The sequence below is a fragment of the Mauremys mutica genome, chromosome 2 (genome assembly GCF_020497125.1).
Source record: "Mauremys mutica isolate MM-2020 ecotype Southern chromosome 2, ASM2049712v1, whole genome shotgun sequence".
Classification (NCBI taxonomy): domain Eukaryota; kingdom Metazoa; phylum Chordata; order Testudines; family Geoemydidae; genus Mauremys; species Mauremys mutica.
Genome location: NC_059073.1, coordinates 2,496,471 through 2,520,867, shown reverse-complemented (window position 1 = coordinate 2,520,867; position 24,397 = coordinate 2,496,471). Strand labels below are relative to the sequence as shown.

General features: G+C 47.7%; 1 protein-coding gene across 6 annotated transcripts in view; it reads right to left on the bottom strand.

Moving 5' to 3' along the window:
* IQANK1 (IQ motif and ankyrin repeat containing 1) overlaps positions 1 to 24,397 on the bottom strand; it is a 231,893-nt gene that overhangs the window by 114,768 nt on the left and 92,728 nt on the right. For all 6 annotated transcript variants that reach the window (XM_045003404.1, XM_045003405.1, XM_045003407.1 and 3 more), the window contains exons 7-10: positions 13,751 to 13,876; positions 4,762 to 4,901; positions 4,064 to 4,118; positions 3,281 to 3,373 (exon numbers count right to left, since the gene is read on the bottom strand). In XM_045003404.1, the coding sequence (XP_044859339.1) occupies positions 3,281 to 3,373; positions 4,064 to 4,118; positions 4,762 to 4,901; positions 13,751 to 13,876 (414 nt within the window). The remainder of the gene's footprint in view (positions 1 to 3,280; positions 3,374 to 4,063; positions 4,119 to 4,761; positions 4,902 to 13,750; positions 13,877 to 24,397) is intronic.

Below are 24,397 nucleotides of genomic sequence, written 5' to 3'. Positions count from 1 at the left end.
GTAGGGATAGGATACAGAGGGACCTAGACAAATTGGAGGATTGGGCCAAAAGAAATCTGATGAGGTTCAACAAGGACAAGTACATAGTCCTGCACTTAGGACGGAAGAATTCCATGCACTGCTACAGGCTGGGGACTGACTGGCTAAGCAGCAGTTCTGCAGAAAAGGACCTGGGGATTACAGTGGACAAGAAGCTGGATATGAGTCAACAGTGTGTCCTTGTTGCCAAGAAGGCTAACGGCATATTGGGCTGCATTAGTAGGAGCATTGCCAGCAGATCGAGGGAAGTGATTATTCCCCTCTATTCGGCACTGGTGAGGCCACATCTTGAGTACTGCATCCAGTTTTGCGGGCCCCACTACAGAAAGGATGTGGACAAATTGGAGAGAGTCCAGCAGAGGGCAACGAAAATGATTAGGGGGCTGGGGCACATGACTTATGAGGAAAGGCTGAGGGAATCGGGCTTAATTAGTCTGCAGAAGAGAAAAAGAGTGAGGACAGATTTGATAGCAGCCTTCAACTACCTGAAGGGGGTTTACGTAGAGGATGGAGCTAGACTGTTATCAGTGGTGGCAGATGACAGAACAAGGAGCAATGGTCTCAAGTTGCAATGGAGGAGGTCTAGGTTGGATACTAGGAAAAACTATTTCACTAGGAGAGTGGTGAAGCACTGGAATGGGTTAACTAGGGAGGTGATGGAATCTCTATCCTTAGAGGTTTTTAAGGCCCGGCTTGACAAAGCCCTGGCTGGGATGATTTAGTTGCAGTTGGTCCTGCTTTGAGCAGGGGGTTGGACTAGATGACCTCCTGAGGTCTCTTCCAACCCTAATCTTCTATGATTCTAAGGGTTCTTCTATCTAGAAAACAAAGATCTGATGATTTCAAGATTAAATTGGACAAATTCAGACTAGAAACAAGGCTCAAATTTTTAACAATGAGGGTAATTAAGCATTGGAATAATTTACCAAGCATTGTGGTGAATTCTCCAGTGTCGGATATGTGATCTTGGACATGTAGAACCTTCAAAAGATTATAACAGGTGCTATGGATGTGACACTGGCAGATCTGGTGCCAGCTCAGGCCAAGATATCCATGCCTCAGTTGAATACTGACAAACATAGAGCTAAAAATCAGTCTGGCTCACTTGTGTGTTAGTATTGTTAAAACAGATATTACAATTATAAGAATGTGTTCAGAGTTTATTGAATGCTTGTGAGCTGCTGTATGCATTAATCTCACTTAAACCATCTGTATCCCATATTGTAAGGTAATATTTGCATTGCATTGTAAGCCTTTGTAAATTACCAGACAGGAGAGAGACATTAATTAGTGTGAAATGCTGGTCTCCAACAAAAGGTGTTATGGCCTGCCCAATAAGGAAGGCCCACTGACACCCCACAGACCAGCCTGGAAGATTAAAGAGGACAAAAGAAAGACTTTGTTGTTTACTCTTCCCACCTCTGAGAAGATGAGTCTTGCAAGTGAATTGCTCCCATCAGCTGAGTTGGCAGCTCAAAGCAGAAGTGAGGCAGTGAATAAAACCCCCGAACAAGCAGGAACTGTATCTTTATATTGCTTTGAATCTGGGGGAACAAGGATTACTAGAATAAACAAAAGATCCCCAGTGCTTATCCTGGGTTAGCCCTAAAGATCATACGGACCTTGCTTATTATAGAAGCTTCTATTACTTTTTGAAAGTTAAGATGGTAAGTCATTATCTGCTTCAACCTTGTAAAAAACTCTTGTTTCCTTTTCCTATTTAGTAAATCTTTAGGTAGTTTAGTACAGGATTGGCTGCAAGCGTTGTCTTTGGTGTGAGCTCTAACATGCAGTTCAGGACTGGGCATAACCTGAATATTGCTGTTATTCGTGGTGTAAGGGCCATCTATCACAATGGCAAGCTTCCCTGGGTGGTGAGACAGGGAGCACCCCAGGAGACTGTCTGTGACTCCATGTTAAGAATGTTATAGTGCCTAGGGAGTATACACTTGATAACTGGCTGGTGAAATCTAACTATAGAACTCTCAACCAGTTTGGGGTTTGTGCCTGTTTTTTTAACAGTCTGCCCTGAGGTTGGTACTCATGCTCTTGAGCCACTGCAGGACAGCTTGACAAGGGGTACAGTAAATATCCCAAAGCTTTTGTATCTATAAATGTTATGTATCATTTTCAGATAAGGATTGTAATCTAGCTCCATGGGGAAGGATTATAGAGCTAACTCCAGTAACTAGTGTGTGTGTGTGTGTGTGTGTGTGTGTGTGTGTGTGTGTGTGTGTGTGTGTGTGTGTGTGTGTGTGTGTGTGTGTGTGTGTGTGTGTGTGTGTGAGAGAGAGAGAGAGAGAGAGAGAGAGAGAGAGAGAGAGAGAATCCTGCAAATCCCAGGACAGGTAAACAACTTCAGATAATTACCAACTTGGCGGGGGGGGGGGGCGGCATTTCACATACTGATTCAGACCATGTTCAAGGATCCAGATGACAAAGAAAGGGTTTTTGGTACAAAGGCTCAGCCTGAACTGATTGAGTGACCCTCATTTGATCCTCAAATTAACAGAAGACTAAGTGAGAGGGAAAAACCCTGCTGTTGGGTTTGAAGAACTGGAAACCTACCAGGGTCTCCATGTGGATGATGGGTGTCACCTGGTAAGTTTAGCATGCATGTAGACAATTTTTTAAATTATATATACTCTGTAATGCTTTTGTCCTAAATATATTGTGCTTTGTGAAACAACCATCATAGCCACTGGGAGAGAGCAGAACTGCAGACCTGCTGGGATAAGCACAGCGAATTGGAAGGAGGACTGCAAGCCTAAATACCTAGTCTGGAGGGAGAGGGACATGGGTCCCTGCCCATAGAGAGGTGGTGGCTGGAGGCCTGAGACTTAAAGCGGTGCCTTTGAGCAGACCAAGCCAGAGGTGCCGCTAACCCTGGAACTGTGATATCTCCATCACTGGACGTTCTAACAAAGTTTGGATATTTTCTAAAAGATATGCTCTAGCATAGATAGGAATTCATTCAGGAAACTCCTATGGCCTGTGTTAAGCAGGTCAGACTAGATGATCGTAACGGTCCCTTCTGGCCTAATAATCTATGAGCCCCACCTTCCAATGAGACACAATGTTGGGTGCACACTGTACAGACCTCCTACCCCAAATATTCTGAAAGTATGTGGCAGAAAGCCCCAAACTGCCCCTCAGGTCCAATGGAGCAAAGGCAGCTTAGAACCTCTGTGGAGTCCGTTCCCCTCAGGCCGAAAGGGGCAGAAGGGCCTGGGAGCCTCACCTGCAGGGTCAGCTCTGCATTGACCATCTGCTTTCTCTGACACTTGTCATGCTCCGTGATTCTCCTGTTCAGTTCACAGTAGGCCTGCTGCAGCTGCATGGGAGGAAGGAGGAGGAAACAGATGGGAAAGATGAAGGTGGCCCCCAACACAACTTTGTCTTAGGTGGGGAGGAAAGCAGAATCCTTTGTCACACCAGTAAGACTTAAATTCCATGTCCCTATGCTCTAGATGGGGCTGCAACTTTCCTGTCACACAGAGGGGATAAATTCTACCCTACTGTTCTCAGGAGGACAGTAAACCCCTGGTCTGGATCAGATGTTGGGACCAGTTGGCTGACTGTATAAAAAGGTCAAAGGGGACTGACCAGCAGCTAGGGCAGGCTGGCTGGCAGTCTCTATGCAACTGCAACTGAGCAGCATGAACATCTGTCCCAGGCATGCACTATGAGGAGTACAGAACATATCCCATCAACTCTCTCTTGGAGAGAGAGCAGATGGAATTGCGTTTTCTCTATGCAGGTACAAACCAGTCTTGCACAAATGACACCAATTAGCAAGTGCTGCCCCTCTCTGTAAGACTAGAAGGGCTGATAACTGTAAGTCCAGAGATCAGCAACTAAACGCATACCAATTCCAACTCAATCCCTCCAGGGATCAGCTGAGCAGGAAAGTTGGGAACTGAAGAATGAGAAGAAGTATGGCCACTACAGGGAAGGGCTGGAAATGGGGGAACAATGATACCCCAGGGGCTGTTTAATAGTTTATAAAAAGAGCAGGCCTGACCTCCTTGTTACATCTCTCCTGTGCTTTAGCCAGCTGCTCCACCTCCTCGCTCATTCTATGGGAAAGAATAACACAGTTCAGTCTCTGAGTCCCTCTCAGTGGGGAGGGGCATGGCAGCACTGCAGTTTCTGGACACCCCCACCTTCCCTGACTCTAAAAGATGTCCTGATCAGACAAGGTGAGGAAAAGGAACCAAATGACATCACCCCCTGCAATGGGACAAACTCTTGGGCAACACCTGGGACATAAACTTGAGATTCCTTCTTTTATCCCTGTTTATCTTACTATTCTGCCTCTTTCTTAGCTTCTTTTGCCTTTTGTCTCATAAACAAGGCTGGCTCCAGGCACCAGCCCAGCAAGCAGGTGCTTGGGGTGGCCAACGGAGAGAGGCGGCACGTCCGGCTCTTTGGTGGCAATTCGGCAGCGGGTCCCTCAGTCTCTCTCGGAGCAAAGGACCAGCTGCCGAATTGCCACTGAAGATTGAAGCAGTGGCGGTAGAGCTGATCATGATCACGGCTTTTTTTTTCTTTTTGCTTTTGGGGTGGCAAAAACCCTGGAGCCGGCTCTGCTCATAAAGTTCAAGTTCTCAAACTGTAACCCATTCAAAAGGTAAAAATCCCTTTCAGTGTGACAGTGTTTGTGACTGCTATATCTAACTATCTTCCCTTTCCTGGCTAGGGCTGGGATGCAGGTCTCACCGGTGAGTCTCAGCTTCTTTCTGCTTCTTTTCCTGCAAAACTCTTCTTTGCTGTTCTGCCTCCATCTTCTGTAGCATCAGCTCGGTCAGGCTGATGTCCCAGGAGTGCAGAATGGCAACCAAGCTGTCCAAAGAAGCAATCTTATTGGAAACAAACACAAACACCATTGTGACTGTAAATACATAAATTAATGGTTGCGAACTACCCTCCAAACTCCAATCTCAGCGGCACCAACAATGGGTACTAGGGCTGGGAACATAACCCTTCATCTAAGAGAAGTGGGACCAAAGAAAGGGCAATCTGCACCACTGACATCATAGGACTGCTAACCCTGTGTAGTTTCCTTAATCCAAATAATCAGTCTTAACTTCAGGGACTGTCCCGTTGACACTATTTTACTCTTTGCATGAATGAACCTGATAGGACGATTTATCTCACCCTTGTAGTTAAACAGTCTGCATCACTTCCATGTATGAGTGCCTATCAACAATCCTTTGCTCACATAAAGAATGGTTACTTACCCTACCTTAACTGTAGCTCGAGATGTGTTCTCCGCATGGGATTCCGATTTTGGTGCTCATGTGTCCCATGCATGTAAGATCGGATTCTTTTGAATAGCAGTGTCTGTCGGGGCCATGCTTATACCTTTGGCACTGTTGCAACCCCTCACAGCTAAGGTTATAAGTGGCAGCGTGGCCTCAACCACCTCTTAGCTCCCTTGCCAGTAAGGATCCCTAGGGTCAGGACTTCTGTTAGCAAAGACAGAAAGCAGATCATGGAATCTGTGTGGACAATACACTTAAAGAACTACAGATGCTGTAGGGTAAATAACTACTTTCTTTTTCAAGTGATTGTATGTACATATTCCGCTTTTCATCACTAGCAAGCAGTATCCTTCCTAAGAGATAGGTAAGAGGAGTATCACCTGGAGGACTGCTCTACCAAAGCTTTGAATCTGACCTAGAGGCCTGAACCAAGGCATAGGGGGGACCACACAAAAACAAGGAAGTTAGTTAAACAGAAATTAAGAGGTACAGTGCCAAAAGTGAAATCCCTGCAAGCTGCATGGAAGCTTTTTAAATACACCAAAATAGAGGCTCAACTTAAAGGTATACCCCAAATTAAAAGAACCAAAAAAGTGCAGCCAGGGCTAAACAACAAAGTAAAAAAAAAACAGTGAGAGACAAAAAAGCATCCTTGAAAAACTGGAAGTTAAATCCTAGTGAAGAAAATAGAAAGGAGCCTAAACTCTGGCAAATGAAGTGTAAAAATATATTTAGGAAGGCCAAAAAAAAAAAAAAGAATTTGAAGAACAGCTACCCAAAGACTCAAAAATTAATAGCAACATTTTTTTAAGTACATCAGAAGCAAGAAGCCTGCTAAAAAAACAGTAGAGCCACTGGAGGATTGAGATGCTAAAGGAGCACTCAAGGGGCATAGAGCATGGAGCTAGGCTGTTATCAGTGGTGGCAGATGACAGAACAAGGAGTAATGGTCTCAAGTTGCAGTGGGGGGGGTCTAGGTTGGATATTAGGAAAAAATATTTCACTGGGAGGGTGGTGAAGTGCTGGAATGGGTTACCGAGGGTGGTGGTGGAATCTCCATCCTCCATCCGATGAAGTGGGTATTCACCCACGAAAGCTCATGCTCCAAAACATCTGTTAGTCTATAAGGTGCCACAGGGCTCTTTGCTGCTTTTACAGATCCAGACTAACACGGCTACCCCTCTGATACTTGTCTCCATCCTTAGAGGTTTTTAAGGCCTGGCTTGACAAAGCCCTGGCTGGGATGATTTAGTTGGGTTTGGTCCTGCTTTGAGCAGGGGGTTGGACTAGATGACCTCCTGAGGTCCCTTCCAACCCTGAGATTCTATGATCTTGGCTAGCTGCAACTCCAAGTGTAATTTGGCCTTCCTAATTTCACACCTGCATGCCTGAGCAATACTTTTATACTCCTCCCTGGTTATTTGTCCAATCTTCCACTTCTTGTAAGATGTTTTTTTGTGTTTAAGACGAGCAAGGATTTCACTGTTAAGCCAAGCTGGTCGCCTGCCATATTTACTTTTCTTACTACACATCGGGATGGTTTGTTCCTGCAACCTCAATAAGGTTTCTTTAAAATACAGCCAGCTTTCCTCGACTCCTTTCCCCGTCATGTTATTCTCCCAGGGGACCTTGCCCATCAGTTCCCTGAGGGAGTCAAAGTCTGCTTTTCTGAAATCCAGGGTCTCTGTTCTACTGCTTTCCTTTTTACCTTGTGTCAGGATCCTGAACTCGACCATCTCATGGTCACTGCCTCCCAGGTTCCCATCCACTATTGCTTCCTCTACTATTTCTTCCCTGTTCGTGAGCAGCAGGTCAAGAAGAGCTTTTCCCCTAGTTGGTTCCTCCAGCACTTGCACCAGGAAATTGTCCCCTATACTTTCCAGAAACTTCCTGGATTGTCTGTGCACCGCTGTATTGCTCTCCCAGCAGATATCAGGGTGATTAAAGTCACCCATGAGAACCAGGGCCTGTGATCTAGCAACTTCTGTTAGTTGCTGGAAGAAAGCCTCGTCCACCTCATCCCCCTGGTCTGGTGGTCTGTAGCAGACTCCCACCACGACATTACCCTTGTTGTTCATACTTCTAAATTTTATCCAGAGACTCTCAGGTTTTTCTGCAGTTTCATACCGGAGCTCTGAGCAGTCATACTGCTCTCTTACATACAACGCAACTCCCCCACCTTTTCTGCCCTGCCTGTCCTTCCTGAACAGTTTATATCCATCCATGACAGTACTCCAATCATGTGAGTTATCCCACCAAGTCTCTGTTATTCCAATTACATCATAATTCCCTGACTGTGCCAGGACTTCTAGTTCTCCCTGCTTGTTCCCCAGGCTTCTTGCATTTGTGTATAGGCACTTAAGATAACTCGCTGATTGTCCCGCTTTCTCAGTCTGAGACAGGAGTCCTCCCCTCTTGCAGTCTCCTGCTTGTGCTTCCTCCCGGTATCCCACTTCCCCACTTACCTCGGGGCTTTGGTCTCCTTCCCCTGGTGAACCTAGTTTAAAGCCCTCCTCACTAGGTGCTAAAGCATCCAAGGGTGCTAAAGGAGGTGGCGGATGTGACTGCAGAGTCATTGGCCATTATCTTTGAAAACTCATGGCGTTCAGGGGAGGTCCCGGATGACTGGGAAAAGGCTAATGTACTGCCCATCTTTAAAAAAGGGAAGAAAGAGGATCCGGGGAACTACAGGCCAGTCAGCCTCACCTCAGTCCCTGGAAAAATCATGGAGCAGGTCCCCAAGGAATCAATTCTGAAGCACTCAGAGGAGAGGAAAGTGATCAGGAACAGTCAGCATGGATTCACAAAGGGCACATCATGCCTGACTAACCTAATTGCCTTCTATGACGAGATAACTGGCTCTGTGGATGAGAGGAATGCAGTGGATGTGTTATTCCTTGACTTTAGCAAAGCTTTTGATACAGTCTCCCACAGTATTCTTGCCAGCAAGTTAAAGAAGTCTGGGCTGGATGAATGGACTATAAGGTGGATGGAAAGCTAGATCGTCGGGCTCAACGGGTAGTGATCAACGGCTCCATGTCTAGTTGGCAGCCGGTTTCAAGTGGAGTGCCCCAAGGGACGGTCCTGGGGCCGGTTTTGTTCAATATCTTCATTAATGATCTGGAGGATGGCGTGGACTGCACCCTCAGCAAGTTTGCAGATGACACTAACCTGGGAGGAGTGGTAGATATACTGGAGGGTAGGGATAGGATACAGAGGGACCTAGACAAATTAGAGGATTGGGCCAAAAGAAATCTGATGAGGTTCAACAAGGACAAGTGCAGAGTCCTGCACTTAGGATGGAAGAATCCCATTCACTGCTACAGACTAGGGACCGAATGGCTGGGCAGCAGTTCTGCAGAAAAGGACCAAAGGGGAAGGGGTGAAAGTAATTTACAGGACTTACCAGTACTGCCGGAGTCCTGAGGGGGCGTGTCCTCATCCAGAAAAGGCGTGGCCTCAACCAGAAGAGGCGGGGCCTCTCAAGATTTAAAGGCCCTGGGCCACCAGCTGTGGCTGGGAGCCCCAGGGCCTTTAAATCAACCCGGGGCTCCCAGCTGCAGAGGTGGCTTGGAGCCCCCGGGGCTTACGGGCAAATTAAAGGGCCTGGGGCTCCAGCCGCCGCAGAGCTCCGTGTGTTTTAAATCCCCACCGCAGCTCCAGCTGGGATTTAAAGGGCTCGGGGCTCCCGCAGCTGAAGGGAGCTCCGAGCCTTTTAAATCCCAGCCCCAGCCCTGCTGCCAGAGCTGAAGGCGGGATTTAAAGGGCTCAGAGCTCCCTGCCACTGTGGAGAGCCCAGAGCCCTTTTAATCCCGGACGCGGAAGCCGATGCGGAAGCCAGCACGGCATACTGACTCTTGCCGGTACACCGTACCGGACCGTACCGGCTTACTTTCACCTCTGCACAGGGGTTACAATGGATGAGAAGCTGGATATGAGTCGACAGTGTGCCCTTGTTGCCAAGAAGGCCAATGGCATTTTGGGCAGTATTAGTAAGAATATTGTCAGCAGATTGAGGGAAGTGATTATTCCCCTCTATTCGGCACTGGTGAGGCCACACCTGGAATATTGCATCCAGTTTTGGGCCCCCCATTACAGAAAGGATGTGGACAAATTGGAGAGACAGCAAAGAATCCTGTGGCACCTTATAAACTAACAGATGTTTTGGAGCATGAGCTTTCATGGGTGAATACCCACTTCGTCGGATGCATGTAGTGGAAATCTCCAGGGGCAGGTATATATATGCAAGCAAGAAGCGAGCTAGAGATAACGAGGTTAGATCAATCAGGGAGGATGAGGCCCTCTTCTAGCAGTTGAGGAGTGAAAACCAAGGGAGGAGAAACTCTTTTTGTAGTTGGCAAGCCATTCACAGTCTTTGTTTAATCCTGAGCTGATGGTGTCAAATTTGCAGATGAACTGAAGCTCAGCAGTTTCTCTCTGAAGTCTGGTCCTGAAGTTTTTTTGCTGCAGGATGGCCACCTTAAGATCTGCTATTGTGTGGCCAGGGAGGTTGAAGTGTTCTCCTACAGGTTTTTGTATATTGCCATTCCTAATATCTGATTTGTGTCCATTTATCCTTTTCCATAGAGACTGTCCAGTTTGATGTACATAGCAGAGGGGCATTGCTGGCATATGATGGCGTATATTACATTGGTGGACGTGCAGGTGAATGAACCGGTGATGGTGTGGCTGATCTGGTTAGGTCCTGTGATGGTGTTGCTGGTGTAGATATGTTGGCAGAGTTGGCATCGAGGTTTGTTGCATGGATTGGTTCCTGAGCTAGAGTTACTATGGTACGGTGTGCAGTTACTGGTGAGAATATGCTTCAGGTTGGCAGGTTGTCTGTGGGCGAGGACTGGCCTGCCACCCAAGTCTGTGAAAGTGTGGGATCATTGTCCAGGATGGGTTGTAGATCCCTGATGATGTGTTGGAGGGGTTTTAGCTGGGGACTGTATGTGATGGCCAGTGGAGTCCTGTTGGTTTCTTTCTTGGGTTTGTCTTGCAGTAGGAGGCTTCTGGGTACACATCTGGCTCTGTTGATCTGTTTCCTTATTTCTTCGTGTGGGTACTGTAGTTTTGAGAATGCTTGGTGGAGATTTTGTAGGTGTTGGTCTCTGTCTGAGGGGTTAGAGCAGATGTGTTTGTACCTCAGTGCTTGGCTGTAGACAATGGATCGTGTGGTGTGCCCGGGATGGAAGCTGGAGGCATGAAGGTAGGCATAGCGGTCGGTAGGTTTTCGGTATAGGGTGGTGGTAATGTGACCATCACTTATTTGCACCGTGGTGTCTAGGAAGTGGACCTCCTGTGTAGATTGGTCCAGGCTGAGGTTGATGGTGGGGTGGAAGCTGTTGAAATTGTGGTGGAATTTTTCCAGAGTCTCCTTCCCATGGGTCCAGATGATGAAGATGTCATCAATGTAGCATAGGTAGAGAAGGGGCGTGAGTGGACGAGAGCTGAGGAAGCGTTGTTCCAGGTCGGCCATAAAAATATTGGCATATTGTGGGGCCATGCGGGTGCCCATAGCGGTGCCACTGATCTAGAGATATATATTGTCATCAAATTTGAAATAGTTGTGTGTGAGGATAAAGGCACAGAGCTCAGCAACCAGTTGTGCTGTGGCATCATCAGGGATACTGTTCTTGACAGCTTGTATTCCATCTGTGTGTGGGATGTTTGTGTAGAGAGCCTCTACATCCATGGTGGCTAGGATGGTGTTTTCTGGAAGGTCACCAATGCATTGTAGTTTCCTCAGGAAATCAGTGGTGTCACGGAGATAGCTGGGAGTGCTGGTGGCATTGGGTCTGAGTAAAGAGTCCATATATCCAGACAGTCCTTCAGTGAGAGTGCCAATGCCCGAGATGATGGGGCGTCCAGGATTTCCGGGTTTGTGGATCTTGGGTAGTAGATAGAATAACCCTGGTCGGGGCTCTAAGGGTATGTTGATTTGTTCCGGTGTTAGTGTAGGGAGTGTCCTGAGTAGATGGTGCAGTTTCTTAGTGTATTCCTCAGTGGGATCTGAGGGAAGTGGCCTGTAGAATTTGGTATTGGAGAGTTGTCTGGCGGCCTCCTTTTGGTAGTCAGACCTATTCATGATGACAACAGCACCTCCTTTATCAGCCTCTTTGATTATAATGTGAGGATGGTTTCTGAGGCTGTGGATAGCATTGCGTTCTGCACAACTTAGGTTATGAGGCAAGCGATGTTGTTTTTTCACAATTTCTGCCTGTGCACGTCGGCGGAAGCATTCAATGTATAGGTCCAGACTGTCATTTCGACCCTCAGGAGGAGTCCATGTGGAGTTCTTCTTCTTGTGCTGTTGGTGGGAGGGTAACTGTGTATCAGTGCGCTGTTCAGTGTTGTCCTGAAAGTATTCTTTGAGTCGGAGACGGCAAAAGTAGGCTTCCAGATCGCCGCAGAACTGTATCATGTTGGTGGGGGTGGCAGGGCAAAAAGAGAGTCCTCGAGAGAGGACAGACTTTTCTTCTGGGCTGAGTGTGTGGTTGGATAGATTGATGATATTGCTGGGTGGGTTAGGGGTACCACGGTTGTGGCCCCATGTGGCAGGTAGGAGTTTAGACAGCTTACAGTCCTTTTTCCTTTGTAGAGAGGTGAAGTGAGTAATGTAGATCTCCTGTCTTATTTTAGTGAAGTCCGTTTGTATGGAAGTTTGGTTATTAATGAGAGTCTCCAGGTTGGAGAGCTCTTTTTTGATGTTTTCCTGTTTGCTGTATAGGATGCGGATCAGGTGGTTCCTCAGTTTCTTTGACAGAGTATGGCATAATCTCTCACTGTGGTCTGTGTAGTATGTAGATAGCAGTGGATTTTTTACCTTTAGTCCATTTGGTATGATGTCCATCCATTTGCATTTGGAAAGGAAGATGATATCTGTCTGTATTTGTGCAAGTTTCTTCATGAGGTTGATGGATTTCCACTCCATACGGCTAAATGCAGTGACTTGCATGGTGTCAAACTGGAGAGAGTCCAGCGGAGGGCAATGAAATGATCAGGGGGCTGGGACACATAACTTATGAGGAGAGGCTGAGGGAACTGGGATTGTTTAGTCTGCAGAAGAGAAGAATGAGGAGGGATTTGATAGCTGCTTTCAACTACCTGAAAGGGAGTTACAAAGAGGATGGATCTAGACTGTTCTCAGTGGTAGCAGATGACAGAACAAGGAGCAATGGTCTCCAGTTGCAGTGGGGCAGGTTTAGGTTGGATATTAGGAAACGCTATTTCACTAGGAGGGTGGTGAAGCACTGGAATGGGTTACCTAGGGAGATGGTGGAATCTCCTTCCTTAGAGGTTTTTAAGGTCAGGCTTGACAAAGCCCTGGCTGGGATGATTTAGTTGGGGATTGGTCCTGTTTTGACCAGGGGGTTGGACTAGATGACCTCCTGCGGTCTCTCCCAACCCTGATATTCTATGATTCTATGATGGACTGAAACAAATGGGGAGGTTTCTTGGCCAGCTTGCCTGAATCAGACAACGCTTGCATCAAAGCCTCCAGAAGACGTAACTTTAGTCTGCCCTCTCTGGATTAAAGTGTGTACTTTGAAAATCTGTCATTAAGTAGTGCTCAGGCATATGGTCTTTGCCTAAGCATAGAAGGTACTGAGCATCAATCATGAGCTTTGCTGAGTCCCAGGTAGAAGAGATCTTGAATCCTGGAGCTTTGCCTTTAGGCATTTTGATCTTATGTATGGGGTGTGTGTGTGTGTGTGTCTAACCATGTACAGAGGCTGGCATGGGGGCGGGGGGCAGAAATCCTATCAACACACTGTTTCCACAGGGAATAGAGGACAGGTATGCTAACTAATAAACTGTAAATAGCGAATCAGAAAACAATAGCTAAATTATCTCTTGCAGATTGGAGGTCACTGAGATCACAGGGCTCCATCCTGAAGCCATAGATGGTCAGGAGGAACTGAAAGGCTGTTCAGGCTGCCCTGCTCCTTACACCCTTGGATACGGTGGTTGCAGGGGCTCCCAAGATGCAGGGGAATTCCTGTGGGACACAGCTATTCAAAAGAATATGATTGCATGTGCACAGGGCACATGTGCACCAAGAATGGAATCTGTGTGCACAATCACTCAAAGAAATGAAACAGCAGTTAAACTGAAACTAAATGGACACAACTCAACTCAAAGTCACATGCCTGGCTGAAAATGCTTTACCTGCTCTTGTTACAAGTAACACCTGAGATCAGTAGAGCTAAGTTTAGCGAAAAAAGGATATATTTTCACCTCTGTTTTCAGGCTTACTTCCTACAGTTTATAGCACTCTGGGTAGAGTCAGTGCCACCTCGCCCCCTGCATAGTCAGTCAATATCCACTCTTGTTTGTGAGGCTCACTCAGGGAGCAGAGGAGACAATATAAGAGACCAAAAAACAAAAAGAAACAATGTTATTGTAAGGCAAAGGGAAATAGAACAAATTGCCCCTACTTGTTCAGGCGTGTTGCCATCATCAGCATAAAGTCTGGGGTCTGCTCCATATTGAAGAAGCGTCTCCACTGCAGCCATGTGACCACCAAAAGCAGCACGATAAAGCGGGGTCCTGCCAAAAGCTCCCTACACAAATAAAAACAATAAACTTGAGGAAAATAGTGTCTGACGCAATCTGCTGTCATCAATGCTCTGTACATCTCCACCCAACCTGCATAAAGGACAACCTATAAAGCTCCCTCTCCCTCTGCAGAAGTGGGTACCAGCAGAGCCTGATTAAAGCAATTTGGGGCCCTAGACACCCTCACATGAGGTCTCTTCTGTGCCACAACCCTACTCCTCCACACCATCATCCCATCCCTGCTTAGAGTTGTAATGGCCAGGGCCACGCTCATCTGGGTGACCTTTCAACCTTATAGGGTGACAAGATGTTAAGGGTGGAATATCGGGACCGCTGCAGGGAGGAGGTTTTTTTTTGTTTTGTTTTGTTTTGTTTTTTTTTACACTCACCCATCCAGGAGTTCGGCGGCAATTCGGCAGAGAGCCCTTCAGTCGCGGACAGTCTTCGGTGGTATTTCAGCAGCGGGCAATAAACCTTGCCGCCAAAGACAGAAGCACTTGCCGCTGAAATACCACCGAAGATCATCCACAACTGAAGGACTCTCCGCCGAACTGCTGCTGAAGACCAGGAAAAAAAATATCGAGACAAATGGCGTCCCGACCGTACTCTGGTCAGGACGCGGGACAAACTCCTCAAAATCGGGACAGTCCCAATAGTCAGGACGTCTGGTCACCCTACAGACTTGGGGGGGAGAAGGGGGAGGAAGCCAGAGAATGTAGGAATTCTTTAAAAAGGGTTTACCAGTATTTATTTTATCTACACCCATTTACTTTCAGTCCTATTTCCTTGTAAGTTTCCCTTTGCGTACCCAAAGCCTTTTTATTCTCTAGAAAGTCCAAAGTCTTCATAGGGAGGCAGAGCCCAGCCTGTGCCCAAACTCAGTACCTTCTTTTCTAAGGTGTTACTGCGCCTCAGGGCTTGGCTACACTTGAGAGTTACAGCGCTGGTGGTGGCTTTACAGTGCTGTAACTTACTCCCCGTCCACACTGGCAAGGCACATACAGCGCTGTATCTCCCTTGCTACAGCGCTGGTTGTACTCCACCTCGGCCTGGGGAATAACGACTATAGCGCTGCTCTTGCAGCGCTGGGGTGCCAGTGTAAACAGTGATTAATCTTACTACACTGTAACTGACCTCTAGAACCTTCCCATAATGCTTTTTAAGTAAAGATAACACTCTTTGTTTTGTTGTGATGCCTCTCTTTGTTTTGTTGTGAACTCGGGGATCCCGGAGCTGCTTATCTAAAAAACAAACACAGCTACTGTTTGCTCGAGCAGAGGCAGGGAGGGGGGATCCCCTAGTGTTTGCTTGAGGAGAGAAGCAGCCCGGAGTGGGGGGGGGTCTGTTTTGGAGCAGCTGCTTATCTGGTCTGAAGGCTATTTGCATTTAGTGAATGAGAGAGGGGTGGGGGAAGGGGTCGAAACTTTTAAAATGATTGAAGGTTGGTGCTGTGTATCTTCAAGTCCTTAGAACTTGCAAGGCAGGGAGCTGACACAGTGTCAGTTCCAAAAATCCACTCTCTCTTCTGTCTCCCCCACGCTCCCTGTCACACTCCACCCCACCCCCCTCTTTTGAAAAGCACATTGCAGCCACTTGAACGCTGGGATAGTGGCCCATAATGCATCACTCCCAACACCGCTGCAAATGCTGCAAATGTGGCCACACTGCAGCGCTGGTAGCTGTCAGTGTGGCCACACTGCATCGCTTTCCCTACACAGCTGTACGAAGACAGCTTTAACTCCCAGCGCTGTACAGCTGCAAGTGTAGCCAAACCCTCAGACAATGATCTGGTGCTGTCTTTAAAACTCCCCTCTCTGGAATTGTTCCCCCAACCTCAGAATGAGGTGGGGCTGATTTATGTAAGTCCCAGATCCCTTCCACTCCCAGCAGCTTCTGAGAGGATTTGTGATTGATTAGAGCCAGCTGAACCACACCCTAGTTCTAATTTTCTGGGGTAGTCCACTACCTACAGATTCTTGGGGTTGTTTGGGTTTTTTTCACCCTTGTGACAGTTCATTCTCTCATAGTCACACATATAAGAGCAACTTGCTGGGCTAGCGGGTGGTCTACCGTTGCTCCCCTTTGTGCAGGCTGTGGTCTCCCTCCTTTCTAGAACATCACTCTATCATCATACAAGCTGGGTTCTGTCCAGAGGGAAGGAGGCCTCAGCCCCATCTCATCTGGGCAGGAAATGCTATGTATGCATCTTTCCCACTCAAACTATGATGGAGGTGGCTTCAGCACGTCCACTGAGTCCACTTTTCATGGGGTGTCAGCAAAGGCCCTCATGCAGAGATAGCAACTCATGGCCCCTCTTTTTTTTTCTTCTCGTGTGTTGAACAAATGGCTGCCCAACCTCATAGCACAGCCTCTCCTACCCTCACACATTCCCTTCTTCCTCTATCCTCTCCCTCATTACATCTGCTCCTTTCATTCATTCTCCTTCCTGCCTCTTCAGGATCCTACATTCATTCCAATGAGACTTTATTAGCATGACAAGCTACAGAAGTGTTTCCAAAGTGGAAGGCAGAAACAGACTGCTCAGGTCTCTGTCAGGAATGGATGCAACCCACCCACAATAGGATCTCACACTGCATCTGAGGTTTCAACTTTTGCCCATTTATCATTCCTATCCATTCCTGAGCTGCCAGCAGGTTGCTCCACAGCATGATGCTCTGTCACTCTTTTTCCCCACAGTCAAGAACAGTTTTCCTCATCACTTTTTGATGACACATCTTTATGATACCTGATAACTTGAAAAAACATCCATCTTGCTCTTTCTCTTACTTGCAATATTGGCCTAGAAAATGTTTATCTCAATCCCTCCTTTCACATTGGCTGCACAGTCGCTCTTTTCTGAGTTTAAACACTTTCTCTCCACTATTCTCCACTTTCCTTATCCCTCTCTTCCCCATCTCCTTCATCATGTTTGTTAAATTTGAGTGCTCAGTCATTCATTCTGCACACTGAAAAAGAAAGAGGCCACAAGGAGATGTGCAGTGCCTCTGGTCTCTTTCCTTTATTGGTCACTCACGTTCATCAGAGCCAGAAGCTGAGTCCGCCCCACAGCTGAGTCCCATTTCCCTGGTACAGTGAAGCACCCCTCAGAGGGGCTCCTCATAGTGGAAGGCCAATCCTCCCAGGGCCCCCTGGGCAAGCTAAGAAGTTTTCCATTTTCCCTTGCCTTCATCCCCCCACCATTAGAGCCAGAAGAGCAACAAGGTCCTCTTAGCACAGCAGGGGCCTGGTTGCCTCTGGTGGTAGGTGTGGGGCCAGCCATGTCTTCTTTCTGCTGGAGGGTCTCTGCAGTCTCAGACAAACAGTACTGCATTGGTTTCACTTGAGTCATATTTTCAAACTTTACTTTTTTTTTAAATGGAAGTGGAGGTTCTGGCTTCAAGTGATTTCAGGATCTGGGGCCTTAGGTATAGGTTTATAATGCCTATGTAAAGTAGTTATGGAACACGATCCACAGTCATAGCCTGAGAAGCAGGCTCCTACCCCACTAATATCAGAAGGGCTGACTTCACCAAACTGCTATTTTCTGAAGGGAAAAGGGATTTGGGGGTGAAGGTAGGAGGACTGACTACCAGGAGGGAGATGTTGGAACATAACTAAAAGAAAGGCAATTGATCTAGAGGATGGATCTAGACTGTTCTCAGTGGTAGAAGATGACAGAACAAGGAGTAATGGTCTCAAGTTGCAGAGGGGGAGGTTTAGGTTGGACATTAGGAAAACCTTTTTCACTAGTAGGGTGGTGAAGCACTGGAATGGGTTCCCTAGGGAGGTGGTGGAATCTCCTTCCTTAGAGGTTTTTAAGGTCAGGCTTGACAAAGCCCTGGCTGGGATGATTTAGTTGGGTTTGGTCCTGCTTTGAGCAGGGGGTTGGACTAGATGACCTCCTGAGGTCCCTTCCAACCCTGAGATTCTATGATTCTATGATCAGTGTGTGAAGATGGGAGGGGCACAAGAGAAATTAATAGGTAATGATATAGTTTAGTCATGGGTATTTTTAGTAAAAATCATGGACAGGTTATAGAATCACAGAATATCAGGGTTGGAAGAGACCTCAGGAGGTCATCTAGTCCAACCCCCTGCTCAAAGCAGAACCAACCCCAACTAAATCATCCCAGCCAGGGTTTTGTCAAGCCGGGCCTTGAAAACCTTTAAGGATGGAGATTCCACCACCTCCCTAGGTAACCCATTCCAGTGCTTCATAAGAACATAAGAACATAAGAAAGGCCATACCGGGTCAGACCAAAGGTCCATCTAGCCCAGTATCTGTCTACCGACAGTGGCCAATGCCAGGTGCCCCAGAGAGAGTGAACCTAACAGGCAATGATCAAGTGATCTCTCTCCTGCCATCCATCTCCATCCTCTGACGAACAGAGGCTAGGGACACCATTCCTTACCCATCCTGGCTAATAGCCATTTATGGACTTAGCCACCATGAATTTATCCAGTCCCCTTTTAAACATTGTTATAGTCCTAGCCTTCACAACCTCCTCAGGTAAGGAGTTCCACAAGTTGACTGTGCGCTGCGTGAAGAAGAACTTCTTCTATTTGCCTCACTAGGATTTGACTTCCACTTTTTAAAGGAAGTCTTTTTATCTTTCACTGCTTCTTTTACATGGTGGTTAAATTAGCCTGCCTTTTTCTGATGTGCCAGATTCTTTTTTATGTGACTGTTCATCATCTGATCCGGCCCTTACATTATATTTCTCATTCCTCTGCTCCTGACTATAACCTGGAGATTCTTTATCATCAGACTCTCCCCTAAGAGAAGTCTGTGTCCGATCCACACGCTTCTCTGCAGCAGTCGGCTTTCCCCCATCACCTAGTTTAAAAACTGCTCTACAACCTTTTTAATGCTTCACCACCATCCTAGTGAAATAGTGTTTCCTAATATCCAACCTAGACCTCCCCCACTGCAACTTGAGCCTATTGCTCCTTGTTCTGTCATCTGCCACCACTGAGAACTGACTAGGTCCATCCTCTTTGGAACCTCCCTTCAGGTAGCTGAAGGCTGCTATCAAATCCGCCCTCACTCTTCTCTTCTGCAGACTAAATAAGCCCAGTTCCTTCAGCCTCTCCTCATAAGTCATGTGTCCCAGCCCCTTGATCATTTCATTGCCTTCCGCTGGACTCTCTCCAATTTGTCCACATCCTTTCTGTAGTGGGGGGCCCAAAACTGGACGCAATACTCCAGGTGTGGCCTCACCAGTGCCGAACAGAGGGGAATAATCACTTCCCTCAATCTGCTGACAATATTCTTATTAATACTGCCCAAAATGCCATTGGCCTTCTTGGCAACAAGGGCACACTGCTGACTCATATCCAGCATCTCATCCACTGTAATGCCCAGGTCCTTTTTTGCAGAACTGTTGCTTAGCCAGTCAGTCCCAAGCCTGTAGCAGTGCATTAACTGAGGACCTCCAAAATATGGAACAATATTTCTGGAAATGGAGGCTCAAACCTGTGACGGAGTAGGGAGTATTAACCTGGTAATGTTGCATGGGAGTTTTACTAGTTTACTGTCTTCTGCTAACATAGGGCATGCCTCTGTTTCCCTGGGGTACTGCACCAATACTAGATGGTGATGGGAAATAAAGGGGTGACTTCACTAAGGGATGATACTTGAAGGCCAGTACATAAATGATGGTGACTGCCCTTCGTAACCTGAGCCCAGGATGGGGTTGGGACCAAGTGACACCTTCTGCCCAGGAAACTGGACAAAGGCTGGAGGAGGGGTCAGGGGTGTGGCTGGGGGAGGCAGCAGGAAGAGGTTTCAGTTTGGAGCTGGCTGGGGAGACGGGAGGGAGGCCCAGAACCCAGGTCTGGGCTCCCCATCCCCCAAGAGGGATCTGACTGAGGGGTCCTGTTTTCTGTACCTACATGCTCTGTTTAGACTGTGTTCCTGTCGTCTAATAGAAGCCTAGGAAGCCTCTGTTCATTGACTGAGCCTTAGTCAGGGGGCGGGGCTATCAGGAAGGCCAGGGCTTTATAAAGCCGTGAGTGACCAGGGAGCTTTGTGAACAGAGGCCACTAACAGGGAGTTTCGAGAGGGAGTTCGGAAGGGGAGTGGGAAGGGGGCGAGGTACACTTGCCATTCTTTAAAACCTTTAAACTAAACTATAATTAAATCTTCTTGATTTAAACAAAAACCCTATCATTAACCTTGGTAGCTGTAGGAGAGAATGCAGGCAGACGCCCAGCAGCAGAATGGGGGCTATCCTGTTTATTGTGCTCAGTGTAGCATGTATGATTACCTGCCCTGTGAGCGGGTGGTGTATGTGTGCATTTGGTGCAAGGAGCTCCTGGCCCTCAGAGACTGTATATGGGCTTTGGAGGCCAGGGTCGCTGAACTGGAGGAGCTAAGGGAGGCAGAGAGTTATGATGAGGCTTTCCGGGACACTGTAGAATTGTCCCACCTCCCGTCAGACAGCCCCTGCACTGTTGAGGAGGATGAAAGGCCCAGGGAAGCAGAGCTGTCAACGGGAGCAGAGGGAAACCTTCCCATAGTTGGGACCTTCCTTCCAGATGGTGCTGGGGTTGCCTCTCGCACTGAGGTTACCTCTCCTGGGGAGGGAACTCCAGTCACTAGGAAAAGGCAGGTGTTAGTAGTGGGAGATTTGATCATTAGAAACATAGATAGCTGGGTTTGTGATAACCAGGAGAACAGTATGGTGACTTGCCTGCCAGGTGCAAAGGTTGCAGATCTCTCGAGGCATCTAGACTGACTTTCGTGTAGTGCTGGGGAGGAGCCAGTGGTCGTGGTACATGTTGGTACCAATGACATAGGGAAGGGTAGGAGAGACATCCTGGAGGCCAAATTTAGGCTGCTAGGAAAGAGACTGAAATCCAGGACCTCTACATTCTCAGAAATGTTTCCAGTTCCACGCACAAGGCCAAGTAGGCAGGCAGAACTGCAGGGTCTCAATGTGTGGATGAGACGATGGTGTAGAGAGGAGGGGTTTAGATTTATTAGGAACTGGGGAAACTTTTGGGATGGGGGGGCCTATACAGGAAGAATGGGCTCCACCTAAACGATAAGAACAGCTATACTGGGTCAGACCAAAGGTCCATCTAGCCCAGTATCCTGTCTACTGACAGTAGCCAATGCCAGGTGCCCCAGAGGGAGTGAACCTAACAGGTAATGATCACGTGATCTCTCTCCTGCCATCCAACTCCACCCTCTACAGCACTGATGGAGCTGGACGCAGCACTGAGGCACTCCCCACAGCCTGTGGTGCCACCACCTGTCCCAGCAGGGCAGAGTGCTCAGAGGTGGGCACCAACACCTGCACCTGTAGCAGCAACAGCAGCACCGACCACTTCGGTGCCAAAACTACTGGTACACTGTACCATTTCCTACAATGCCGCAATTCGGCACCAATTTCTCTCTGGTATGCACAGTACCATGTCAACCTGCTTCACCATTGGCTCCTCCGCCTAGTGAGGAGGAAGATAATGAGGAGGGGGTGCCTTTTTCTCGGACCACTCTTCTCCCATCCAAATTACTACACCCTTAGGCCCACCCATGCAGACTAAATCCATCCACAAGATGGGCACCCAGTCCTGGTATGATCACCTATGGCTACCACCACCTATGCCTTTTCCCACACAGTGGCCTTATTGGGACCCTGGGCAGCATACAGGGGACAATACCCCAGACCCCCGAGTTCCTACAGGGAAAAGATTAGGAGTTCTCCACCAGCCTCAGTGTAGCACCATCAGCACCCCCTGAGAAGAGGTTTAAGGAACAGGAGGAAGCCTTGGAACAGGAGATGATGCCTCAAACCAACATTTCCTCTTCCTCCCCAAACAAGGCCGTAATGCCTCCACCGTCCACAGCTACTGCTGATTTCAAACACTTCGAGGAGATGTTCAAGAGAATCTCAGATTCCCTAGAGATCCCTCTATAAGACATCCCATAGTCAAAACATAAATTACTGGATATTCTACACACCTCATCTGCATCAAAAATAGCGCTTCCTATAAATGATGTGCTGATGGAACCAGCCAAAGACATATGGTGGACTCTGGCAACTATACCACCCACCTGTAAGAAAGCGGATAAAAAGGGGATGGACCTTTTATTTTCTCACCCAGCACCAAACTCTCTAGTTGTTGACGCAGTCTATCAGTGCAGTAAACAACATAATTTCAGATCTGTGCCATACAACAAAGAATGGAAGCGACCAGACCCTTTTGGCCACAAGGCCTACTCATCAGCCACTCTGCAATTCTGGATTGCCAATTACTTCATATTGATGGCTAAATACAACCAAATCAATTTATGCTAAATTAATTGACTTTAGTGATTGTATCCCAGAAGACAAAAGGGAGCAATTCAAAACCATCATATTCTTTGATGTGACAAACACGGCAGCACGCTCCTCTAGTCATGTGCCGAGCATCACGGCTCCACCTATCTGGCTTACCCAGGGAGGTGCAATGCATGGTGGAGGATCTCCCCTTTGATGGCCAAAAGCTGTTTGCCACAAAGAGGGTTGAGACCCTCCACATCCTGAAGGATTCTCAGGCAACCCTTTGTACTGTGGGTATATATACACCTGCAAAGTGGAAAAAACCAGGGTAGATACTGTCCTTCCCAGTGCACATTTCTTCCCCAGACACATAAAAACTGAGGCAGTGTGATTCACAATGACAGAAGCAGAGACCTCCAAGACATCAACCAGCTCCACCCATCAGCGTCCCAACAACCCTTGTTGAAACAACAATTTTGAGGGTTTGGTCAAAGGCCTGAACAACCTACTCCATTCATCAGTGCTCACTCCATCTCTGACCATCCCCCATTTTGGATACTGTTTCACCCCTTTCTATTCAGCATTGAAACCCACCACCATGGACAAATGAGTTCTAGAAATAATCCATACAGGCTATACAATACTGTTTATTTCCACGCCCCCTGCCCACCATCCTTCCCCATCCCCCTTCAGGGATGCTTCTCATGAACAGCTTCTATAGCAAGAAGTAAAACACCTCTTGCATCTGGGTGCTGTAGATATGCTGGAGGGTAGGAATAGGGACCAGAGTGACCTAGGCAAATTGGAGGATTAGGCCAAAAGAAATCTGATGAGGTTCAGCAAGGACAAGTGCAGAGTCCTGCACTTAGGAAGGAAGAATCCCATGCACTGCTACAGCCTGGGGACCAACTGGCTAAGCAGCAGTTCTGCAAAAAAGGACCTGGGTATTACAGTGGATGAGAAGCTGGATATGAGTCAGCAGTGTGCCCTCATTGCCAAGAAGGCCAACGGCATATTGAGTTGTATTAGTAGGAGCACTGCCAGCAGATCGAGGGAAGTGATTATTCTCCTCTATTCAGCACTGGTGAGGTGTCCAGTTTTGGTCCTTCCCACTACAGAAGAGATGTGGACAAGTTGGAGAGAGTCCAGCGGAGGGCAATGAAAATGATTAGGGGCCTGGGACACATGACTTATGAGTAGAGGCTGAGGGAAGTGGGCTTATTTAGTCTGTAGAAGAGAAGAGTGAGGGGGGATTTGACAGCAGCCTTCAATTACCTGAAAGGGGGTTCCAAAGAGGATGGACCTAGGCAGTTCTCAGTGGTGGCAGATGACAGAACAAGGAGCAATGGTCTCAAGTTGCAGTGCGGGAGGTCTAGGTTGGATATTGGGAAACACTATTTCACTAGGAGGGTGGTGAAGCTCTGGAATAGGTTACCTAGGGAGGTGGTGGAATCTCCATCCTTAGAGGTTTTCAAGGCCTGGCTTGACAAAGCCCTGGCTGGGATGATTTAGTTGCGGTTGGTCCTGCTTTGAGCAGGGGGTTGGATTAGATGACCTCCTGAGGTCTCTTCCAACCCTAATACAGTATTCTATGATTCTATGAAACACCTTTTACCTGCAGACTCAGGGCTTAATCTTTTGTGGGTTTACGGGGTCTCTCACCAGCGAAAGAGCCCCACACCGCAATACCCCACTCAAGCTCCACCTATTAACAATTACCAAAACAGAATGCACACATCATACACACAATGCTCACCACTCCTAACAAGACAGATGAACCCTTCCTGATGGCCAGCCAGGATCAGATCCATCTGGGGGACTCCAGCCTCTGCACGGTGCCATGGCAGAGTGCTGAGGTCTGGCAGCTCCAACCCTGGGGCTGTTTCCTGGAGTTGGTTCCCTTAGAGCACCCCCTTTCCAACCCTAATATTCTATGATTCTATTATGAGGAAATTTCAGATAGGATTAATTGTTCTCCCTCATCTGCCTGATCTTCATCGCTCTCCTCCTCCTGTCTCTAGCATCTGAGGCTACAGTAATTGACCAGTCTGGGAGAAAGGGATCTAGTCCCGGGGCGGGGGGTGGGAGGCAGGTATGGGATCGCATGCCCTGTGGTGTCCAGTAAGGCCAAGGTCAATAGGCATACGGACACTGCACTGGTAGACACACCAGGGGGCCTATGAGATTCATGCCATTTCCTATCACGAGACCAGTCCCTAGAGTCCCTCCCAGATTCCCACTGTAATTCCCATAGAA